This window comes from Mastigoproctus giganteus, chromosome 8 (genome assembly GCF_048544385.1).
Source record: "Mastigoproctus giganteus isolate SK-2022 chromosome 8, ASM4854438v1, whole genome shotgun sequence".
Classification (NCBI taxonomy): domain Eukaryota; kingdom Metazoa; phylum Arthropoda; class Arachnida; order Uropygi; family Thelyphonidae; genus Mastigoproctus; species Mastigoproctus giganteus.
The window spans coordinates 125328324-125349407 of NC_143582.1; the positions used below are offsets into that span (position 1 = coordinate 125328324).

A 21084-nucleotide genomic window follows, 5' to 3' on the forward strand; every position below is an offset into this window, starting at 1 on the left:
TGCTCTGTTGTGTATTATGTTTGTGAGGTGCCTATTCACGGGCCGATTTTCATGTTGTGCGAAATGAAAAACACGGAATTATTCACGGGGGGTGGAGACCTTACTTCCTTCTCCTGAGGCTCCCTTCCTCCGCTAACTAAGTCCCGATTGAAGAGCCCGTTTAGATATTTCCTCCAGTCATGACGGGATTCGAATCCAGACCTGTCCAAACGAGTGACAAGGATGCTGTCACGGAGGACAACAGTAATCGTAATGTATTATGAAATGCCACGAGATTATTTTACGAGTGAGTGAGGTATGAATATGAGTGAGGTCTCAGTAAGGAAGAAAATGCTTCATATTCCAATTTTAATAAATTCAGTTTATTTTTGAGTACCAGAGTTTCAAATACTGAGGGATACTCCGATATTCGTCATTTGTGTTTTTATATTTTATCATTAAAAAGTACGCAAACTATGCAATGAATTAGCCTTCCTTGAATTAAAATTTAAAATATTCGCAACGCGCAATCGTTGAAGACTGTTTCAGTCTTCAATGATTTTCATACTTTATACGAAAATCATTGAAGTAAAGTACGAATTTTATTTCGTACGAAATAAAATTCGTACTTTACTGTGTTCGATTAGAATCATAAGGATCTTTCTGCTCCCACTTAGATCGAGGCGGAGTATTCTACCTAAGGGTTTGGTTTATATTCATCCGAAGCGTTATATCGAAGCGGAAATATCCCCATAATCGAACTCAATAAAGTGTTCTACTTTTATTTGATTTCAACTGCTGGGTTGAAATATCTTCCCTGCAATCTTATGGAAAAGGAAGAATTGAATTTTTATCATCAGCATTTTAATGGGGCACACAGATAAATCGAGTTAACAGTATTATAGTCCCGAAGGAGTTCAGTCATCCTCTATATTCTCACTTTTAACATGAATTTGTCCATTGTTCTCTTCTGAATTACCAGGAACTAAAACATCCACGTGATATCCTACTTTCGCGTGTCTGAACCAACTGTAGGAATTGTCGAACCTCAGAATATCTGAAAAAATAAAATAAAAAATATGAGTAAGCAATATTTGAACATCGAATGGAAGTTGAGAGCAAGAAGTTCTGAGACTGAATTTATTATAGAAAAATGAAAAACACAGTAGAGATTACAAGGTGTAATTCGCAAACTTGCTGTTTTTGTGCAGAAACTGTTGTTTGAAAACATTTAAGTAGGTTTTAGTTTAAACATGGCGGAACGTGTGTAGGAAATGATGCACACGCCGATCGTTAATTGGCATCTCCTACTAGGCAATGGATCGCTCATTTTATCATAATTCGTGTAACAGACGGAACACTTCGAAGTTGCTGAGATGTTGCCATTTCGTATGGTACTTGCCAAAAAATCAAAGTCTGGGACCGAATTTATTTTCGGAAAATAAAGTATACAGTAGGATTATATGCAAGGTGTAATTCGCAAAATTGGTAACCATACTTAAGTCTTTCTTCATTCCTAAGAGAATTGCTGTTCTGTACAGACTTGTTCCTGACCAGTTCCTGTAAGATTTCAGGTACTGTAAACGCCAGCGATCATACACCATGTGATTCCGAATTGGCCTTAGTCCAAGAAGAAACGTACGAAAGACACTGCTAGCAGTGTGTAAAAGAGAGGGGAGGACTGCTTTGAAGGGGATAAATTTGATTAATTGCTTTGATCTTTGGTTTAACCCATTCACCCAACTTTTGAGATCATTTTGGGGACCTTTTCCTTTTTTGAATGGACCAGAGTGCCCCAGAACACCTTTCCGGTGTTCCGTTGCATTCTTCGGTAAAATTTTACGGTATTCTTTCGTAAAATTTTTCATTTATGTTTATGTTGATCCCTGAAGGACATATATTCTTATTAAATCTAGTTTAGGTAAAGTATTAGGAAGCCATTTTTAATTATGAATGATCAGTAATAGTTCCAAAAACATACGATATTGAATTGATATTACTAGAAATTGTAAAATAATGATAATAAATGAAATGAGAATTAACTGGTAGCCTCAATTTCCACTAGAAGGCAGCACCTACATTTAACTTATGCTGGATCCTTGGGATGTTTGCACGTTCACTTTTGGTCATGTGCGCCAAACCGCCCTCTGGAGAAGATTCCAGTGCAGTCCTTCACCGTGTGAAGGACTGCATTGGACTCCTCTCGCGACAAGCTGCCATTGAGCCATAAAAATTAAAATAGTCAAACGAAACCGCTTAAGACAGAGGATTTTAGTGGTCTTCTTATTTTGGCTTGCCATTGGGGAATTTTTGCACTGTCTATTAAAGACGATAAGAGCGCCATTCTTATGATATTCCAGTTCATATTTTGTTCTGCAGAGACGAAACTAGAGTGTGGCCAGGCTACAGACGCCGAATGAAATTAATGCCTTACAATAAAATGAACTTACAATTCATTTTAAAAATATGACTAATTTTATTATTGCTATAAATCATTATAAAAGCCTCTTTCTTATAAAAAGAAAGAGATGAAAGTACCATCTCATAGATAATAATTTTTTTTTCCAGCAGCATAAGCCAGCTTTAATTAACACACAGTGTTATTTTTACAATCGAATTTCGTAATTTTAATGGAGAGCGTTATAATGAATGTTATAATGAAAACAAAAGTTAGCACATAACATGAAGTTGTTGTAGTGACACGTGGCTATAAAAATCAGTAATTTGTATGGAAATCGAGCTTTTGTTTAAGCTTAATTAAATTTTCAATGATTGTATTTTGGCGGAGTGTTTTATTTTATTTGCTGTTGTTCTACCGCGTGGTGCAACTAGGAACACTGTCTCCCAGGAATAAATTACCTCCGAGTTGCAGATTGACTTGGAGTATCCACCAGTTAAGCTAAAGATTTGAACGATATCGAAATTAAAACTGAATGGTGCTTGTTGATGCGTGTAGATTCTTTAACGCCATTCCGATGTTATCTTATCTGATGTGAATGGGGCATGGGGTAAGAGAGGTTTCCACCGAAATACTAAACACAGTAATGGTATTTTATGGGCCAGTTTCTCGATTGATGACTGAAAACTTTCACATGAACAACAGTATTTACCTCAGTCGTTATTGGGACAGAGACACTTCAAGTTTTGTGCACACTTAACAGGAAAAAATTTATTATTTATTTTATTTACTGTTTAAGCAACAAGTACCCAGACTTGTAGCAATATTAATAAACAGAAGCAATAGGGTTTTTAATTCAACGTTGTTGCTTTTTAGTGCACACACTGTTTCTTTTGTTAAATAGAAGTGAGTTATAATGAGTCCTTTCCACGATGCATCGCCATCTACCACTCTTTTCGAGAGGTCCGTGTTCGATTTCCATCGGTGACTGGAGGAATTTCTCAAGTCCTCTTCAATTGTGGATGTGGTCAGCCGATCTGAGCGGAAGAAGTAGCCTCCTCCTCTAGTTATTACAGGATTTTGCAATATATAAATCAGCCTGAGGATACACACTAATACAAACAAATGCACAATACCTAAATCGACTGCTTTTGCAAAGTTGTGCTGCAGCATCACCTAGTACTTAAAGCGGATCCGTGGGAAACCCCAGCCACTGTCCACAGAATATGGACGAGCAACAAGTTCTGGTGCCGTAAATATAATAAATGAATTTTTTTTTATCTTCATAGTCTCCTTCCTTAAGTTTTCCGTATAGAACGAGGCGTTCAGAAATTCCAACAGTCACTGATGGTACTGGAATGCAGACCTCTTCAAACGAGTGGATTTGACACTATATTGTTCTCCGTGACAGTATAATGTCGAATCCAGTCGCGGAGGACAAATCTTTCGAACTATTACAAAGCATAAAAGATCCAAGTGTTTTATTCCTAATTAAATACACTTTTCGAAACGGTGGCTTGTAACTTCTTTAAAGTTATCACAAGCTGGAGGAGGGGAAGAACATGACTGAAGTAAAAGATAAACTTTAAATATTGTAATATCATTATAAATTTTCGATATAAAAAACGGATTTCAGTTAAAAAATTATAATGAAGAATAATTGATATGATGATATATTGTAATAAAAATAATTTTATATATATATGTGTATATATGTGTGTGTGTGTGTTAATTCGATAATAGGGTATAAAATATCTTACATGTTCCTGGAGATTGGCAGAAATAAGTCTGGCTCTCAGGCCCGCTGAGGCAGTCGTATTTTTTTGGTTTCAAAAGTTCCTGAAGACAATCTTCGTTATTGCTATTTGGAGCAGTGGCTCTGTAAAACAAACCAAAACAAATGTCTTTATTTACTGTCTGGAAGTCCCAGCGCAACACGGAACCCGGTATTTCAATAACAGTTTCTATTGATACAACAGAACCACTGGAAATCTGGATTTCTTTTACTCCTGGCGTACACAAATAATCAGATTTGATGTTTTCCGTGTAGAAAGAGGTTGGAATCTTACCAGCTTGATTTATCTAGAACAAAATAAACGAATCTTTACACTTCATCATTTTACAATAATACTTTTCACGTACTGTTTATAGCTAACAACTGAAATAAAGTAGGTTTAGCAAAAATGGAACTTGTAGAATGAAATTTCTATTCTAATATGTTAGTTTTGCTAAATTTGCTATCCTGATTTTAAAAGTTATGAACGAAAAACGATACTTCGTATAAATGAAACAGCAAAAGAAGAAACCAGACAGTGTTAATAAGGAAGACTGGAAGCTACGGCACTAGCCTTCTTTGGACCAGTAAAGTTTTTACTAGGTTGTTTTCTTGCAGTAAAAGAGAGGAAGGACGCCGTTTCTTATTTACATCCAGGGACCTGAAAGCCTTCGACAGTAGAAAATCCTCTTTCTCACACATACTTTTATGGTAAAGCAAACTGTAGGAGAAGGTTCGCGTATCTTCTCTCATTAATCGGAATACCCCCCCCCCCACAAACAATTCAATTCATGTGTTGTTGTGAACCCCAGGGTTTCACAACCCCATTAACTGCTTTGTACTTGTCCGGCAACACCTGGTCACCACGTTCCTCCTCGCCACGTTGAGACGGTTAGGATCTACTATCATCTTGTTGATCCAAACCAGGGTAAAACGCCAGCATAGATCAAATTTAGTGAATGAAAGAGAAATTGGATACAGTGGTAATAGTATGAGATGGAAGGGGAAGGAAAGTATAGAAAAGCGGAGGATCAAACAAATGGATCCGCCAACGAAACGGAAGTTATAGAAGAACATAGATTACAGACATAGAAGGGAGTGGAAAATTACACATCTTTCAGGAGAAAAGTTCTTGAGAAATCCCATCCCGACAAGGAAATAGCAGCATTCAAAGATATTCAGCAAGCCTCAATCATGGGAAAAATCATCCTACAACCACTTCCAGTCAGGATCAGCAAGAGTTAAAGTTATATCCATAGTCCTATCCTCTTGAGAGAATGAAAAAGAAGGGTTATGTACCACATCAGACCAGAATTAGCAAGGTAATTTCCTCTTAGGGGTCTATCCTTTTGGGCGCCTCCGTAGCCAGGTGGGCAGGAGCAAGCAGCAGTGCGTAGCACACGCTTCTTGATTAGACCGGGGTTCGAGCCCGTGACCACGAAATACGGAGGATGCGGAAAGGTCAGGAATGACCACCGCATATCCCCGGAGCAATATGGCCTTAGTTGCTAATGCTCCTAAAAACCAAATAACAACAATAACTATCCTTTTGAAGAAATACAGAAGGAAGTTGATGGTCTTCAACAAACCACCAATGATACGTAGAGTTTAGTCCTGAGTCCATCAGTCACAGGTCCAACAATGACACAGCACTGGGTTTAAGATGTGTCACACAAACGTCAAGATTAAACTTGTTATTCAGTTAATTAGATTAATCCAGTGAAGTACTCCGTCAATAAGATCCCAGGAGAACAATTAGGAACTTTACATCCCAATAAATGAATACCTTATATACAGTTTATATACAAGTCAATCAACACAGTTTATCAAAACAAGTTTTCAGTCTAGGTGAAATTTTAAAGCATCAAAAAATACGTTTACCTGACGATACGACATAACAGAGATCTATGGCATATTAATCAAGTAAATTTCCGTTTAGCCCTCAATCATTTTTACATGCAGGGTCCAACATGTCAATCACTAGTCAATCAGCCGTACGGACGATCTGAGTTCCATTCTTCTCTGGAAAGTACGCAAAGCAAATAAGTTGAGTGCCTTAAAAGCATCTAAGGTTCGAATCAACAGTGCCTTATTATCACTAGAAAATACGCCTGTGGCTAACTGCAGTTCATTTCTAAAATCGCTATATAGGTGGTAATCTACAAGAATACTACAATCTACGAGCCCACAAGTACATAAGGGAGTAGGAGACAGTCCTGGTTTATTCAAACTCCTATGTCCAGTCAGTAAATAAGATCCATACAGACCAGGGGTAAACCAAAGGAAATCCACTTTCTTGAATTCCATGACAGTAGGAATAAATTCTCTTGTTACAGAAGAAGTGCCAAGTACAGAAGTGTTCCAGTCATCTTGCCATTTGCTAACAAAAATGGATCGAAGACGTTTCAGCTCTTTAGAAATTGAAGTATTTAAATCGAGTTGTATATGATTGAGAGAATAGAATATCCCATTTTTAAGTTATATTTCAAGTACCTGTATTGTATTTCATAATGAATGGGCAACCGTCCTGTTAACACTTGAAGTGCCACAGTTGAGGTAGTCCTGCAGGTCCTGATCATTATGAGAAGAGCCGCTCGCTGTTCTTGAAGGAGTTGCTTGATGATAGCTGTTTTCGTGGCTCTATATCCCCAAGCACCAGCGCCATAAGCAAGGATGGAGAGGAAGATGCAATTGCAATATAAACGTAACGTGTGGCCCTTTAAGCCCCAATCTTTTCTGGTAACTTTACCAGTAGTTTGGATAGGAATGACTTACATGTTTTTTTTGATAAATTTTGCATGCGGGATGAAGCTCAAGGAGTCATCTAGCATAATTCCTAGATATTTGGCAGTAGAAGTATATTTAATTGGTTGTCCCTTATATCTGATCACAGGAGGGCGCCCTTTATCCAGTCTGCCTTTGAGCAACGTCCGTGAGGTTTTGCTAGTAGACACCTGCAATATATGAACATCTGACCAGTCCGAAAGTTCTTTGAGGACATGCCCCTTCACAAACAGCCAAAACTGATTAAATTTTATTGTTAAGTTTCATTTTGTTCAATTAGTTTTTTATATTGCAGAGAAACATCCGCATTTTCCTATTTATGCAACAATAAATCCCCACAAACCACGGGCTATAAGTAAAATTTATATACTTATTTAGAAAAAGCAGAATTGCTATGATTTAGAGTATGAACCACATGCTTCATTTTATCCTACAAAATGACGAAAGTCAAAAAGTAACTATAGTTATAGAATATAATAACTATTAGCTTGGCATAGATTTACATATTACCAAATAAATTGTATTATTTAATGGAAGTGAAAATTCATCGAATTCGGATCCCACAAAATATTATTATTAAAAGTGATTGTAGCGCATATTTCAAAAACAATAAGAATACAAAATAATTACAACAAAAGTAATAATAAATCAAAAATACATAATCAAAATAGTATTTACTGTAAACAAATCATCCATTAAAACAATACTAGTTTTACAACTAGTATTGTTTTAATGAATAACTAGGAGCCCTGCTCGCTTTGCTCGCCAATCCCCGTGCACGCTTTTCTACGTAATGTATAGAGGTATGACGGCGTAAGTCAAATGTTTTCTACGTAAAAAACATACCTGTCGAAACGCACTGATCGATATCTAATCTAATATATAAAATGAAATAGGAAGTGTAAGAAAAAACTACAAAAAATAAAACTGTGTGAATGTTGAGTGAATAAAAGTTATTATTAATTGCATGTTCTATCTTAGCCTCTTCACCGCACAGACTGATGGCTATGCAGGCCCTCAGGGACCTCATGGTTATCCAAGCTGACACCATGCTGTAGCTTTTTCTAGCTGGCATGGTGTGCGATGCTGACACTGGCCATTTGGGTCATTTACAGCTCTGTTCCCAGGTCAGTCTGGGACAGAGCTGCAAAAAGCACGCTCCACCAAAGGGATCTCTTTCCCTATGTTCTTTTAATCCTACCACCTCTTGGGGTGGTTGAGTCTCCTTCTGATAAATAGCCTTCCCCCACCCTGGATGTCCTCCTTTTTCCTAGTGGCTCACCCCATCACCCACTTTCAGCTCCCACCCTCTGGACCAGGATAGGCATCCTGTACCAGGGGTACCCTTACTGTCTCCCTTTTCAAATCAGGCGGGTGCCTCAACTACTGCCCCCTTTGGTCTCTACCCCTTTTATCCTACCTTCTTCCTAGCTCTCCATTACGTCCTTTCCAATAAAAATTTGGTAAAACTGCAGATGAATTAAACTTCAGCAAAACAGTGATTGACAAGTTGTGACCCCTGCCCACTGACCTCCTAGGTTGATATGCCTAGGGTTTCCCCCCCCACCACTTGCTGCCGTTATTAGATAGCGAACTCATTTTCCGATTAAAAAACAGCGGGATTGGGGGTTAACACTACCTAAGCTAAGCATCTCCTCCTCGACGACACAAAACAATCAGAAAGAAAACGCCTCCACAATAATCACCCAATCACAGAACCTGCTGTATAATCACTCCGTTCTACGACCACGCCCACTGTGTGAGTACAATCACAGCGCTGAGTGGGAGGTGCCTTTACCCGTCATTCACCGCTGTCTTTCCTCGCTTTCATCGGTGTACCCTATACTGGAGTTCAGCCAAAAATTTTTTTTATTTATTTTCGCCCCGCCAGAGCTTTCGTCTCTCCTAATGTGTCCTGGCCCGCCTTCCCGGGGCAGTGACGGAAACTGGGGATGTTATTGGCTCTCCACAAGCCCCAGGCTGGCTAAGTGGCCAGAGGAACAACAAAACACACACTAACACACACACACATGCTGTGGCCTTCAGCAGCGTATTGTATTCTAAACAGAGTAAAAACGCGGAGTAGGGGGAGACCCCCCCCGGTGCCGCGTAGAAAAAAAACACTGTCACTATAATCGATATCTAATCAGGAAATGACCTATGTAATTATTTATCTGTGCATTCTGAAGGTCAAATAAATATCACCATGTAATTATTTACCTTATTATTTATACCACATACTTTATTTGCCTAGTTATTATTTACCTGCGTTTACATAGGTCACTTAAGAAAAGGCCTTTTGCTTCGAGTTCCATATTACATGAGGAATATTGTGGCATCGGAAAGAGCAGGACTAAAATATTTAACTGAAATATTTACAAAACGCTATTTACAGATATGCAATATTCATTAATGTACAGAAAAAACGTTATAATGGAACGTTTGATGCCAATTAGACAGTGAAGCATGTGCACGAGGTGGCGAATGTTATGGAGGCAGTTTTCAATAATTACTTGCATTAGTGACGTAATTGCCTCGCTCTCTTCTCCCATTGGCTAGAATAAATATCATTAGGAGGAAAACGTTTTTAATTAATGTATAGAGAGATAATTATATTCGAAATATACTTACGAAACTCGCACAGCGTTCGTTTCCATCACTGTCAACTCTTAATCCACCAAGAAAGGCAGGCAGTACTTCTGAGTCAATATCCTTTAACAGGGCCTCTTTTGTCGTGTCTGAAATAGGGGGTTACCTATCATTTTCGTTTTTTTTTTTAATGTCTCTAACAATAAAATTGAAATTTCGAACTTCATCACAGTAATTCCTCCTTAACCGCGGGTGTAAAAACCGTGGGTTTCAGATAACGCAGTTTTATATTTGTATACTAAACGCACATTTTAGGAAGCTATCCTCGTTTTACACCTAAAGAGTCATTGCCGCCGAACTCAAACTCCACTACACATCCATATCAACTGCATCTTTTCCTACAAATTCCCCAGCTGTACTACACGCATATTTCGGTGCGGAAATGTCAACATATTCCCTTGATACCTCCTCCTAGCTCATCACACACGCTATCATTTCCATAAATTTCATTCAATTAACAATATCAACTCTCCCTAGGACTGAAATCTATAAACTAATTCAATCCTAATCAAGGATTGAATTAGTTTATAGAAGAGCACAGGAACACGTCGGGCGTGTTCCTGTGCTCTTCTTTTGAAGTTGCTAAACGTACCGATGCCCTTCCCCAGAATACCCAAGTTCTGGAGTAGTGGTGTAACATACCGATTAAACTGTTGTGCTGACTACCACGTAGATTTTTAATCTTAAAGCGTATTATTGCCTGGCACAATTCCTGCTCTTCTTCTCTGAGCGCCTTTTCAATTTACCATTTGTTTCCTCACATGGTCCTCTACTTCTCATATTTAAGAACTGAAAGGAGGACCCCGCTACTTTGTCTATTGTTCAGAAGCTTTTAATTATTTTAACCTACTCCGCATCTGACCAGAAAATGAAATTTTCTGCATCAGCCAAATAAGTTACTGACTCATGATCCTATCTTCTCTTTTCCTTGGGACTTTATATTTGTTCTCTGGTTCTTGGTTCACCCACGAAGGAGACCGTACCTTCCTCATTTATTTTACCCAGTCCCTTCAGCGCATTACGCATCTCAATTAGATCTCTCCTTAGATGTCTAGTTCTCAAACTTTGCAATCCATACCGACTTCCATTGTTTACTAAAATTTATTCTTCCCGTATGACCTCATATACCAACATGCGTACATAAAATAATAATAATAAATCTTTCTATATTTTCCTCTTATATATAAAAATAAAACTTGTTATAGAAGTCTTCCTGATCTCTGGAAGGCATACGTGGTTTTGTGTTACTATTTCTGAAATGTGTAATGATCCTCTCAGATTTAAGACCATCGTGCAATAAAATATTAAATATAAGGAATTAAATTTAAAAAAGAAAGAAAGAAAGAAATGATATAAATAAAAAGCGTGACATGGAACTATTTAATCAAAAGATTAATCCTTTAAACTTGAAAGGGAAGGTTTGTTTTAATTAAAAGGTAAATTTTAGAAGGCAAGGATAGAAGCGACTTCAAGATATTTTAAATTTCTTACCAGAGTTGCAAATGACTAATTTGTACAATATATTTTCAGGGATCCATCTCTTCAGAGTGTTGTAGAACCAGTAAAACGCCGGAGGGACTGAAAATAAACTCTTGTTAGCATAATTAAAGAAAAAAGGCTTCTGTCATGAGAATCAGTATAACAAATTACTTCGGACGTAAAACGGTAAAGTTACCTCTTCTTCATTTCACAATTTCACTTAATGATTGTCATTCTTCGCAATTGTTTATATGATTATTTTTTATCATATGCCCAGAAAATTCCAGCGCGATTGGCACGTGCTACTGGAGTATTTCAGATAAAAGCGCAAAATTGGATAATTATTTGCAACTATGATCGATGTACGGATTATTTTGTATTAGAATTCCCGAGTAGTTAATTAGCATCTGTTTTCACAGCGTGTGTTCTGCACCACAGGATTGAAATTGTTATCAAGTGGGAAAAATAGTACCAGTTAGAGAACTCACTGAAATTCAACGTAGGACGAGAGTATATATACATACAGTATGATGATCAGCGTTTATGCAAGAACTGTTTGTTACGAATGAGTCTGCGAATAGGTTCAATAATTTAAAAACGAGTGAGTTTTATGCGCGAGTTTTTAGTAGGATTTTGTTGGATTTATATCCCCGATCTTCACAAATTCTTTCGCTTTTGATCTGAAGCTTATTAAAATCTCCAAGAGTGTAAAAATGGTTATTAGGAAAGCCTGAGAACAACCTCACCGACTCCTGTTTATATTAAACATAAATTGCGTTTGTTCTCTTTTCAGTTTGCCTGGTTTGCCGGACGAAAAATCCGACTTTAAGGGGTGTGTTGGTGGACTCTGCTGTCCTCGCCTAAAACCGACTAACTCAGCCACGGAGTGAAAAAAAAAAAAGCCATTGACGGGATTCGAACTCGGGCCTTTTTCGGCGTTAAAAGTTTCCTTCCGGCAAGGACCTCCAAGAATAACCATTTGAAAACTATTGAGTCGAGTTTGTGTTTAAGTGATTCGATATCATTTCTAAATTCTGTCTTATGCTCATGCTGATCTGAAATGCTTTCTAGTAAAAGCTTCGAGTATTGCTTCCGCTCGGAACCAGCTTATGTTGTTGTTATTTGGTTTTTAGGAGCCTTAGCAACTAAGGCCATATTGCTCCGGGGATATGCGATGGTCATTTCTTGACCTTTCCACATCCTCCGTATTTGGTGGTCACGGGCTCGAACCCCGGTCTAATCAAGAAGCGTGTGCTACGCACTGCTGCTCCTGCCCACCTTGCTACGGAGACGCCAAACCAGCTTATCGAGGGGGCTGATATGATTAATTTCATGGGCGTCCATTCTAAATTGAACCGGACTAGTATCAGTACTTTGATCAACTATTCTAAATTGATCAAAATAGCATTTAGAGATGTAACAATGAGCTATACACTAGTTTTCTGTGCTATTGTCCTTATAAAGAAGACCGAATGACATAAGCAAGTTGGAGTATTCGTTCTGGCCACCCTTTTAATCAGTGTAATGATGAATCGATAGCAGTAGTTTCTAATTGGGTGCGAAATAACCGAAGATTATTCGTTAAATAGATGGAGAGGTGTCATTTTTTATGGTCCATGTTAGACTTTTAACTAAAAGATTTAGGAATGAACTGCACAGTAATGAAGTTCGTTTCACACTTGCCGACAGTTATTTTTTGTTGTTTTGTTTTTGTACCAAAGCAACTAAGGTTATGAGATACCAATATATTGCGCTTGCAAACTGCGTTATGCCATGGTCAATTTGCCTATTATGGAAAAGGTACAGTATCGGTTCGACTCTCGTCGCCAGTCAAAGCTGGGAATTACTTCTCGTTTGAACAGAAAGAACATGGACTTTTTAGGGTCCGTAGTCTAACGAAGGACCCTTATAATGTCACTCGGTTGTGTTCTCCCCCCCGTCTATTTCCGTCGCTAATTGAGCTAAAAATTTAAATCACATTAGTTATGCGTTATTCGATGCTTATCAAGGGAAAACTATTACGATTGAAATCTATAATTTACTTTTTGTATTAAAATTAAAAAAATCAATATTTTATTGCACTTCGATAGCGCGCTTCTTTGTACTAAGTAACTCTCCTTTTGGTGACAAAAAGGTTGCTAAATAGTTAGTTAATAATTCTGTAAAGGTCATTTATAAATTTTGAGAGGAGAAGTATTTTTTTAAAATTTTCAAAGCTGGAGTTGTCACGGCAAGGAGGTACTCAGAAAGCCAGTGTTGAGGCGACGGTGGTGGGGAGGCGCCTGCGCGGAGTCTTGCACGGCCCTCACCTGCTAGTTGCTTCTCCCCCAAGACTTTAATCGCTTCTCCAGGAAGAAGTCGGAGTGTAGAGTGTGTTTAGTGTCAAGCGGCACCAGGGGTTCCCCCATCTCCGCATAGTATACATTGTGGGTGTGAAACAGAACACTGTCAATGCCAGAGGTTTAAAAGTGTATGGTGTACCGTTGTTCCGCAGGTCATTTAGCCATTGGGCCCTTAATGGGACCCAACGTTGTCCACACTCTGCCCCGTGGAGGCAGACCAGGTACACCAGTATTATAGGTATTTACTCTGGCAGGTCCTGCCACCTAATTTCCTGAGATTTCAGTGGCAAGGACCTAAAAAAAAAAAAATAAAATAAAATATTACGTACCATGTACATAATGAGTTGCTGCCGCTCTACTCTGAGACTAATAATGTCACAGCGGAAGGCGTTAAAAACGTCTTTACTGCAGGAACTCATTGTGAAACTGATACAGTAAAATAAATTTAAAAAAAGTATTGCTGCATTATTTTTATTGAAAAAATTTCAGTACAATGAATGGAATTTTTCATTGTACTAGAGTACAATGAAATAATTCATATAAAATAGATTATAATAACACTAAAATTATTGGTCTATGGTAACTGAAATAAGATATATAATTTTGACACCCGAATGATTTTAATTCCCGAGTGAATACTCCATCGATTGTCGTTCCATTACGTGTAGTAATTTGACTTAATATCTAAATTGAAGACAGCTTTCATAAATTTACAAAACTTCTTTCCAGCCTCAGAATTTAATTCTAGATTGAAATCACCAGCGAGAACTAGAGGTATACGATCCAGTGCTCTTCCAATAATTTTGCATCCCCAATGGAATACGGCATTAAATTCATGTTTATGAATTTTTGAATTATATCTAACGACATCCCTGGAGTGATGTATATGGCAACGATGAAAATAGATTCACTATTGAATTTGCACAAAGATCCACAAATGTCTCCAATTTCATTTGATACCGTTGTCGAATTGCTACTATTATGTTGTGCAAAGATATGTGGTATACTGATGATAGTTGAACCTTCACGTTGATATATATCGCAACACCACCACTACGGTCATCTGACCTTTTAAATTGAGTCACACTTTGGAATGGTTTAAGTAATATATGTTCATCATTATCCAACCACGATTCACTTAATATCAATATTTTGGATTGCTGTAAGGTTGTGCCCGTTTCGATATCTCGAACATTGGGCCAGTAAACTTTGTACGTTCATTGACGATATAGATATACCACGTTGTATTAAATCTTGCAGTTCATCCTGTAGAGATGGTAGCTTATCATTTTTCAAGCGACCTAGTTCAGCACGAAGTTCTAGATTACTAGTAGCTTCGTCGTGGTGAAATGTGAAATCGTCGTGGGGATTTGTAATATATAAACCTTACAATGAGGTCACTCGAGATAACGCCACGTATACAAGTGGCTGTTGATGATCTTTCTCATAATTATATACAACTTTGTCGAAGGTCCCTCCTTGAGATTTATGTATAGTCAAAGCACAAGCACATACTAAAGGAAATTGTGTACGTGTACTGTTCTTGAATGGAATTGTAGTTGATCGTTTGTATAATAGGTACGCACTGACCTGGTAACCGTTTATCTTTCACATACTGTATTGTTTATAACGAGATTGAAGATTATGGCCTATTTTTGACTCAGGAAATTTCATCCACACTCGTTTAACTGTTTTGTCGTCCTCAAATTCGAAATACAGTATACTAAAGTACCGATTGCACCGTTTATGAATCCATCGACCACATCTATATTTGTAGTAATCATGTACTGTTTTCCTTTCAATAATGGAGGTAGAATGTATGGAAGTCCTGCAGTTTGTCACTGACATTTTATAAATTTTATTTTGAACCCTTGCGGACATAAATTAGTAGCATCTTCTTTTGGTAACAAATCTCGGTTCTATAATTTTAAATTCATCTGGTAATAACACTTCTCCATTGCCTATTTTTGTAAGAATTTTAGAAAATGTACTGTCGAACAACTTGTACTAATTCATGAAATTGTAGTGAATGCCATAATTCTGCAGCAATCAATTCTGAAGCAATCTCTAATGACTTGTTTATAAATTCTTTCGATTCCAATATAGAACGAGTAATGTTAGCTGTTATTCCTACTGATTTAAATGCAATTTGCAAAGTTTCTGCGGTACTCATTCACATAATTTTCATTTCCATATATAACAAATGTTGGGGAGTTACTCCACGACGATGAAATCTACGAATTTCACTCGGTGCCATCATAAAGGGAGGAATTTTCAATCCATTTTTAAATTTTCGTGCATGTCCCAAATATATATAAAGAAAGTTCTTCTGCGTGTATATCAAATATGAAACTTGCTGGAGATGATTTCTGACCCGGTGCTATACATAAATATTTATCTTTAAACCATAATAATGTTTTGTTGAATTAACAATAGTTCATCATCATTATTGACAGGTTCCACAATTTCATCTGAATGCCCCTGTTCACTATCATCATTTGTCTCCAAGAAATCGTCACTCACTTTTATGCCGTAGAATTTATAGAAAGGTGAATTTATCAAATACCGTAACCATATTTTCACTATTTCTTCTGTAGATATGATGATTTATGTATGAGTCTTCGTTTTATATGTACATTGATGGCATAATCTTCATCTAATTCTCTAGGTCAGGGGTCGGCAACTGCGGCTCTTTGAACACGTAACTGTGGTTCTTTAACTTTTAGCTCATATGAAGTACAATTTGAAATGGAGTTAGAGGATTTAAAAATCAAAGACATGTGGAGTGTAATCTGGAGAGGTTATCCAGGAAACAAACTATACCAAATAAAACCAGAACCAAAGCTGTGGCTCTAAAGCTTCCGAAAAAGAAGACGAGAAGAAACAATTTTAGGAAGGCTTAGGATTGGGCATACTCATCTCACTCACCTGTATCTATTAACTAATGACAGCGCTACCCAATGTACATCATGTCAAGTACAACTGACCATTCGCCATTTGCTAGTGGACTGTCCCCACTTTCAAAACATTCGCTTAGATACCTTTAAATCAATTGCTAATACGCAGTCATCAATAAATTTAATGCAGATTCTGGGAGATGACCCTAATAAAAAAAGAACTATTTACTTTCTTAAATCGGATAGGAATATATCATAAAATATAGTTATTATTTCATATTCACCATTAGAAAAACACAATATGGCCATAGCAGCCTACGTGTCGTTAAACTCAACAACAACAACAACATGTGGAGTGCAAGACTAAAATGCCTTAAAACTGAAATTGAGGATTTGGAGAGGCAAAAGGCTGCCCTTGCAATTCTACACAATGGACAGCTACAGATGAGTTGAAAAAGTAAGACCAAACTGTGTTCGATGCGTGGAGTAGCTTACCGGACAAGTATATAAATTTGAAAATATTTGCTTTTAGACTCCTCTGTTTTTGGTTCGACGAATTTCTGCGGGCAAATATTTTCGACCATGAGTTACATTAAAAATAAATCAAGAAACCGTCTGAATAATGCGAGTGTCTCAGCATGCTTAAAGATGAAAATTTCTGCATACTCGTCTGACATTGAGAGACTCGCTCAAGAAGTTCAGCAGCAAATTCACATTAATTCGTACCTAATTGGATGTTTGTTGTTTTTTCAGTATTAATAAATGATATTTGAAAAAAAAAAAAAATATATATATATACAAAATATATGTATTATAAATTATGTGATATATATTTTTTAATAAAACATCTTCCCAGTCTATTCCATTTCCTAAACCCGCCCCCTCCTCTAGCTGAGGTTGCGGCTCTTCGGATTCTCTCTTTTTTTTTAATAAGATCAAAAATAGCTCTTTACTCAAAAATGGTTGCCGACCCCTGCTCTAGGTAATTGAAGAACCATCTTATTTACGTTAACTGGTACATTTAATTCTCTACATAATTGATGAACCATTGTATTTCCGTTAACTGGTACATTTATTACTTGTCCAATGATTCCATATTGCCCATGTTCATAACGTAAACGACGAATTTGCATAAGGGGTAATCGTGGTGATATCAAACGCTCAGTTACAACATCCAGAGGCAAATGACTAGGATATGTTGGATATATAAATCCATTTGACGTGGCCATAGTTGGTATCTGTCCCTCTTTTAATGAAGTATGACATGTATTACACGTCATGAAAGTACTCACTTTTTATAAATGAAATTCATTTTGAAGTAATTCATATGAAGTTGTTGGAAATGGTTTCAAATCTAATTAAAACCATAAACGATCACAAACATTACAACTAAATCCAAATGGGTTTTTGTACACTAGTTTTTCAAAATCACTGTCAGCTCGTGTAGACAATATAGGGATGTAATCAGGAATCTCATTATTAGCCATTTCTAATTTCGCTTTTTTTCGTGCACCATATTCCTTCATTCGTTCTGCTGGTGTTTTAGATTCCTGATAAGTATCAGGCATAGTAGAACTCTGTGGTTGAATTTCATTATTATTCGGAATAGTTTGAATTTTTAATTTCCTTTTCTTCCGTTCACGATTTTCCTTCATTATTTCAGCTCGAGTTTTTTTGGGTGCAGTTTGAGAACTCCCAGGCATAACGAAACACTCTTGTTGAATTTCATTTGGATTCACATTTCTGTCCAACTTCCCTTTCTTTCTTTCACGATATTCCTTCGAAGGCTGGGCTGTAGATTTTGCCACAGTCACTCGCATATTAATCATTATGCTGATATAACGGCATCTTTGCTTTCATCTCGTTTATATCTTAATGGTTTTATTTCAGTTTAATTGATAGTGCTGCCAGGCTTGCATTTTATATCTCCTCTAATACATACACTATCTTAAAACTGTTTATGCCATTATGCATACATTTCACTCAATGCCTGCCTTGATTTTTTTCACAGCACGCAATTTGAAGAATATTGAGCATTCTTAGTACCAGCATGTCTCAAAGAGTTGATAACATTTTCAGTTTACTTTTGCAGTAAATCTTGCCGCAGAATTTCTTCCTATTTTGTGCTTCTTTTTTTTTCCATTCACTTTCTTATCTTGTTTAGGCTTGAAACGTTTAATGGCTGAAGAACATGACATTGTGGAAGGGGTATTTGGTTTTTTGAAATTTTATTTTATTTTTTATTTTTTTTATTTTATTCTAACCTGTAAGAATGCATATATTCTGTTTAAACCTTTACTCTATTCTCGTTTCCTTACCCCACATTCCGCATTCTAACTCATGTACCTCACAGAAGAATCGGGTTCGTATGTATATTTATTCTTTCCTGTCAGAATCTAGAGAATTGTTGTACTAAGAAAATTCCTCCTTCGGAATAGGCTTGTGTATTCAAATTGACTAGTTACAACTTCTTTAATGGCTGTATACAATTCTTTATTACATACATATACATGAAATAAAGTTAAAGATAATTATACACATTATATGGTAAGATAATACAACATATATGGTACATTAAATTAACTGTTCCGTTATATTAATTGATATTACACGCATTCATATACATCATTTAGTTAGAACAAGGATACTTAACACTTTCCATGAATCTCCATTATTATAGCTTCTCTAATGTATAACCATTTAGGGATCACACTCAATTCCTTATTCGACATTCTTATACAATTGAATTTATAGCTGCACTAAAACACAAACTTCCTCTGGCTTAGTTACCATAATACAATTGGAACCATCTTATATGCTAGTATTTATCCTAATTATCTGTTTTATACCTGCATTAAACACAAAACCTTTTCTGTCTTAGTCGCTTTAATTATCTCTTTTATTTAACCCCTCTAATATAGCTACTTTCCATGCGTTCATTCATATTTAATTGACTATCTCCTTCTATTTCTCTATTCATTACAATGTTCTAATAACAATACTCAACTCATCTACATATATATCTTAGGGCATATTAATCATATGACCTTCCTCTTTAATTTTCTTATTATCCTATAGTCCTTCCAATAATCTATAGTGTGCTTATTCTAACTTGGCACTTACTTCTATATTCTGGCGGGATGTTTTCGTAAGGGCCTTCTACTTCTTCCTCATTCAGGACTGCTATCTTCCGCCATTCAGAGCTATTTCTTACTGCATCCAGTAAGAAACTACTCTGCTACTCTGCTTTTCAGAACTGCTACTTTCTGCTTTTCAGGACTGATACTTCCTGCTTTTCAGGACTGATACTTTCTGCTTCCAGGGCTGCTTCTCTGCTTTTCAAGACTGCTACTTTCTGCTCCCAGGATTGCTACCTTCTGCTTCCAGGGCTATTTCTAGGATATTATCGCCTTCCTCGGTGGACTTAGTCAGCTATGTACATCTTCTTCTTTCATTCTTACTGTTTAACGAACTCCCTTTAACTACCCCTTACACGTTCATCCCTTTTTCTTATACCCTTACATTTCCGATAAACTCACTTCGACTCATCTCCTCACTATATTTCTACTCACTCTTTCTCCCCCGCTTTTTCGCCCATTCTCTCCTTTTGTTCCCCAACTTTACACTTCCCTTCAAGTTTGGCATCCCTCCCCCAAGGACTCCAACCAGTCTTCTTTTTCTGTTTAAATTTCCGTTCCTTCCTATTTGCTACCACAATTCTCCCAAGCTGTCTCCCTAGTGCGCAAACCAACCCTTTTCTCAAACTTTCTTATTTTTTTTTCTCACAGGCTGTATAGTTTAATATTACCACAGTATTATGTTACAAAAATTGCGCTACCATCATCCGTTTCATTAAAGAATATTCAGAAGCCAGGACCCTAGCGCAGAATCCTGAAAAACCCCAGTCATAACATTGGGCCATTCAGAGCATTGTCCATTTGTAGCTATTCGTTTCTTCCACCGGTTAACCGTCCTATTAAGTGTTATTTCACTGAGGTTTTTCTTTCTGCATATACATTGCTCAAGGTTCAGCTCATTATAGTTCCCTTAAAGAGAGGACTCTGTCTTCTATTTATCGTGCCGTTGCCCTTCAATCCTTTCTAAAGCAATGGAGGTTAACTGCCAACTCTTACACTGTCTCGAAACATGTTGCCTCGTAAATATAGATTCCGTCAGATTATGCCTACTGCGGATATTTTACTTCAGTGGCACTTCATTTTGAAATGCGATCTCTGGGAGGACACTGACAACAACAGTGCTTATTTAGAAAATGAAAGCAACTTTCCTTCTTTAATAATAATAATATATTATGGTATACGAAAATATTTAATTCCGAAAAACTTTATTGGTAATGAATCATTTTATTTAACGGTCACATCCGTGAAGGGAAACTTACCATTCACAATAAAAGCTCTCCTCAAAGTTTCAGGATAGTTTTCTTCATAAAAAGCGATGAGTTTGAAAAGCAGATCCAAACCTAAATCGAAAAAAAAAAAAAGTTAACACACACAGGGTAGTTATAATTAAAGTGTATCATTTTAGCTGGCTGCATGTGAAATGGTTAATCCTAGAAATATGAATAGAAAAAATAAATGAAATAAACAGTTCGAAACTGTCATGGGGTGAGGGGAATTGTGCACTAGAATGCAAATCTAACTCATCCTATGGCTGTAGCTGGCCTTCTAAGAGCATTTACAAATGGAAATGTCGAATACAATCAACCTATCTCGAAATATCTCGATACTGCAAAAGAAGGATCGCGCCTTATTGATAAAACTATTT

At 36.9% G+C, this 21084-nt stretch overlaps 1 protein-coding gene across 2 annotated transcripts in view; it reads right to left on the bottom strand.

Moving 5' to 3' along the window:
- Positions 1 to 854: 854 nt before the first annotated feature.
- LOC150081802 (SEC14-like protein 2) overlaps positions 855 to 21084 on the bottom strand; it is a 99049-nt gene continuing 78819 nt past the window's right edge. For both annotated transcript variants that reach the window (XM_090379681.1, XM_090379682.1), the window contains exons 9-13: positions 20699 to 20779; positions 11076 to 11162; positions 9567 to 9673; positions 4138 to 4459; positions 855 to 1036 (exon numbers count right to left, since the gene is read on the bottom strand). In XM_090379681.1, the coding sequence (XP_090235807.1) occupies positions 897 to 1036; positions 4138 to 4459; positions 9567 to 9673; positions 11076 to 11162; positions 20699 to 20779 (737 nt within the window). In that variant the 3' untranslated portion in view covers positions 855 to 896. The remainder of the gene's footprint in view (positions 1037 to 4137; positions 4460 to 9566; positions 9674 to 11075; positions 11163 to 20698; positions 20780 to 21084) is intronic.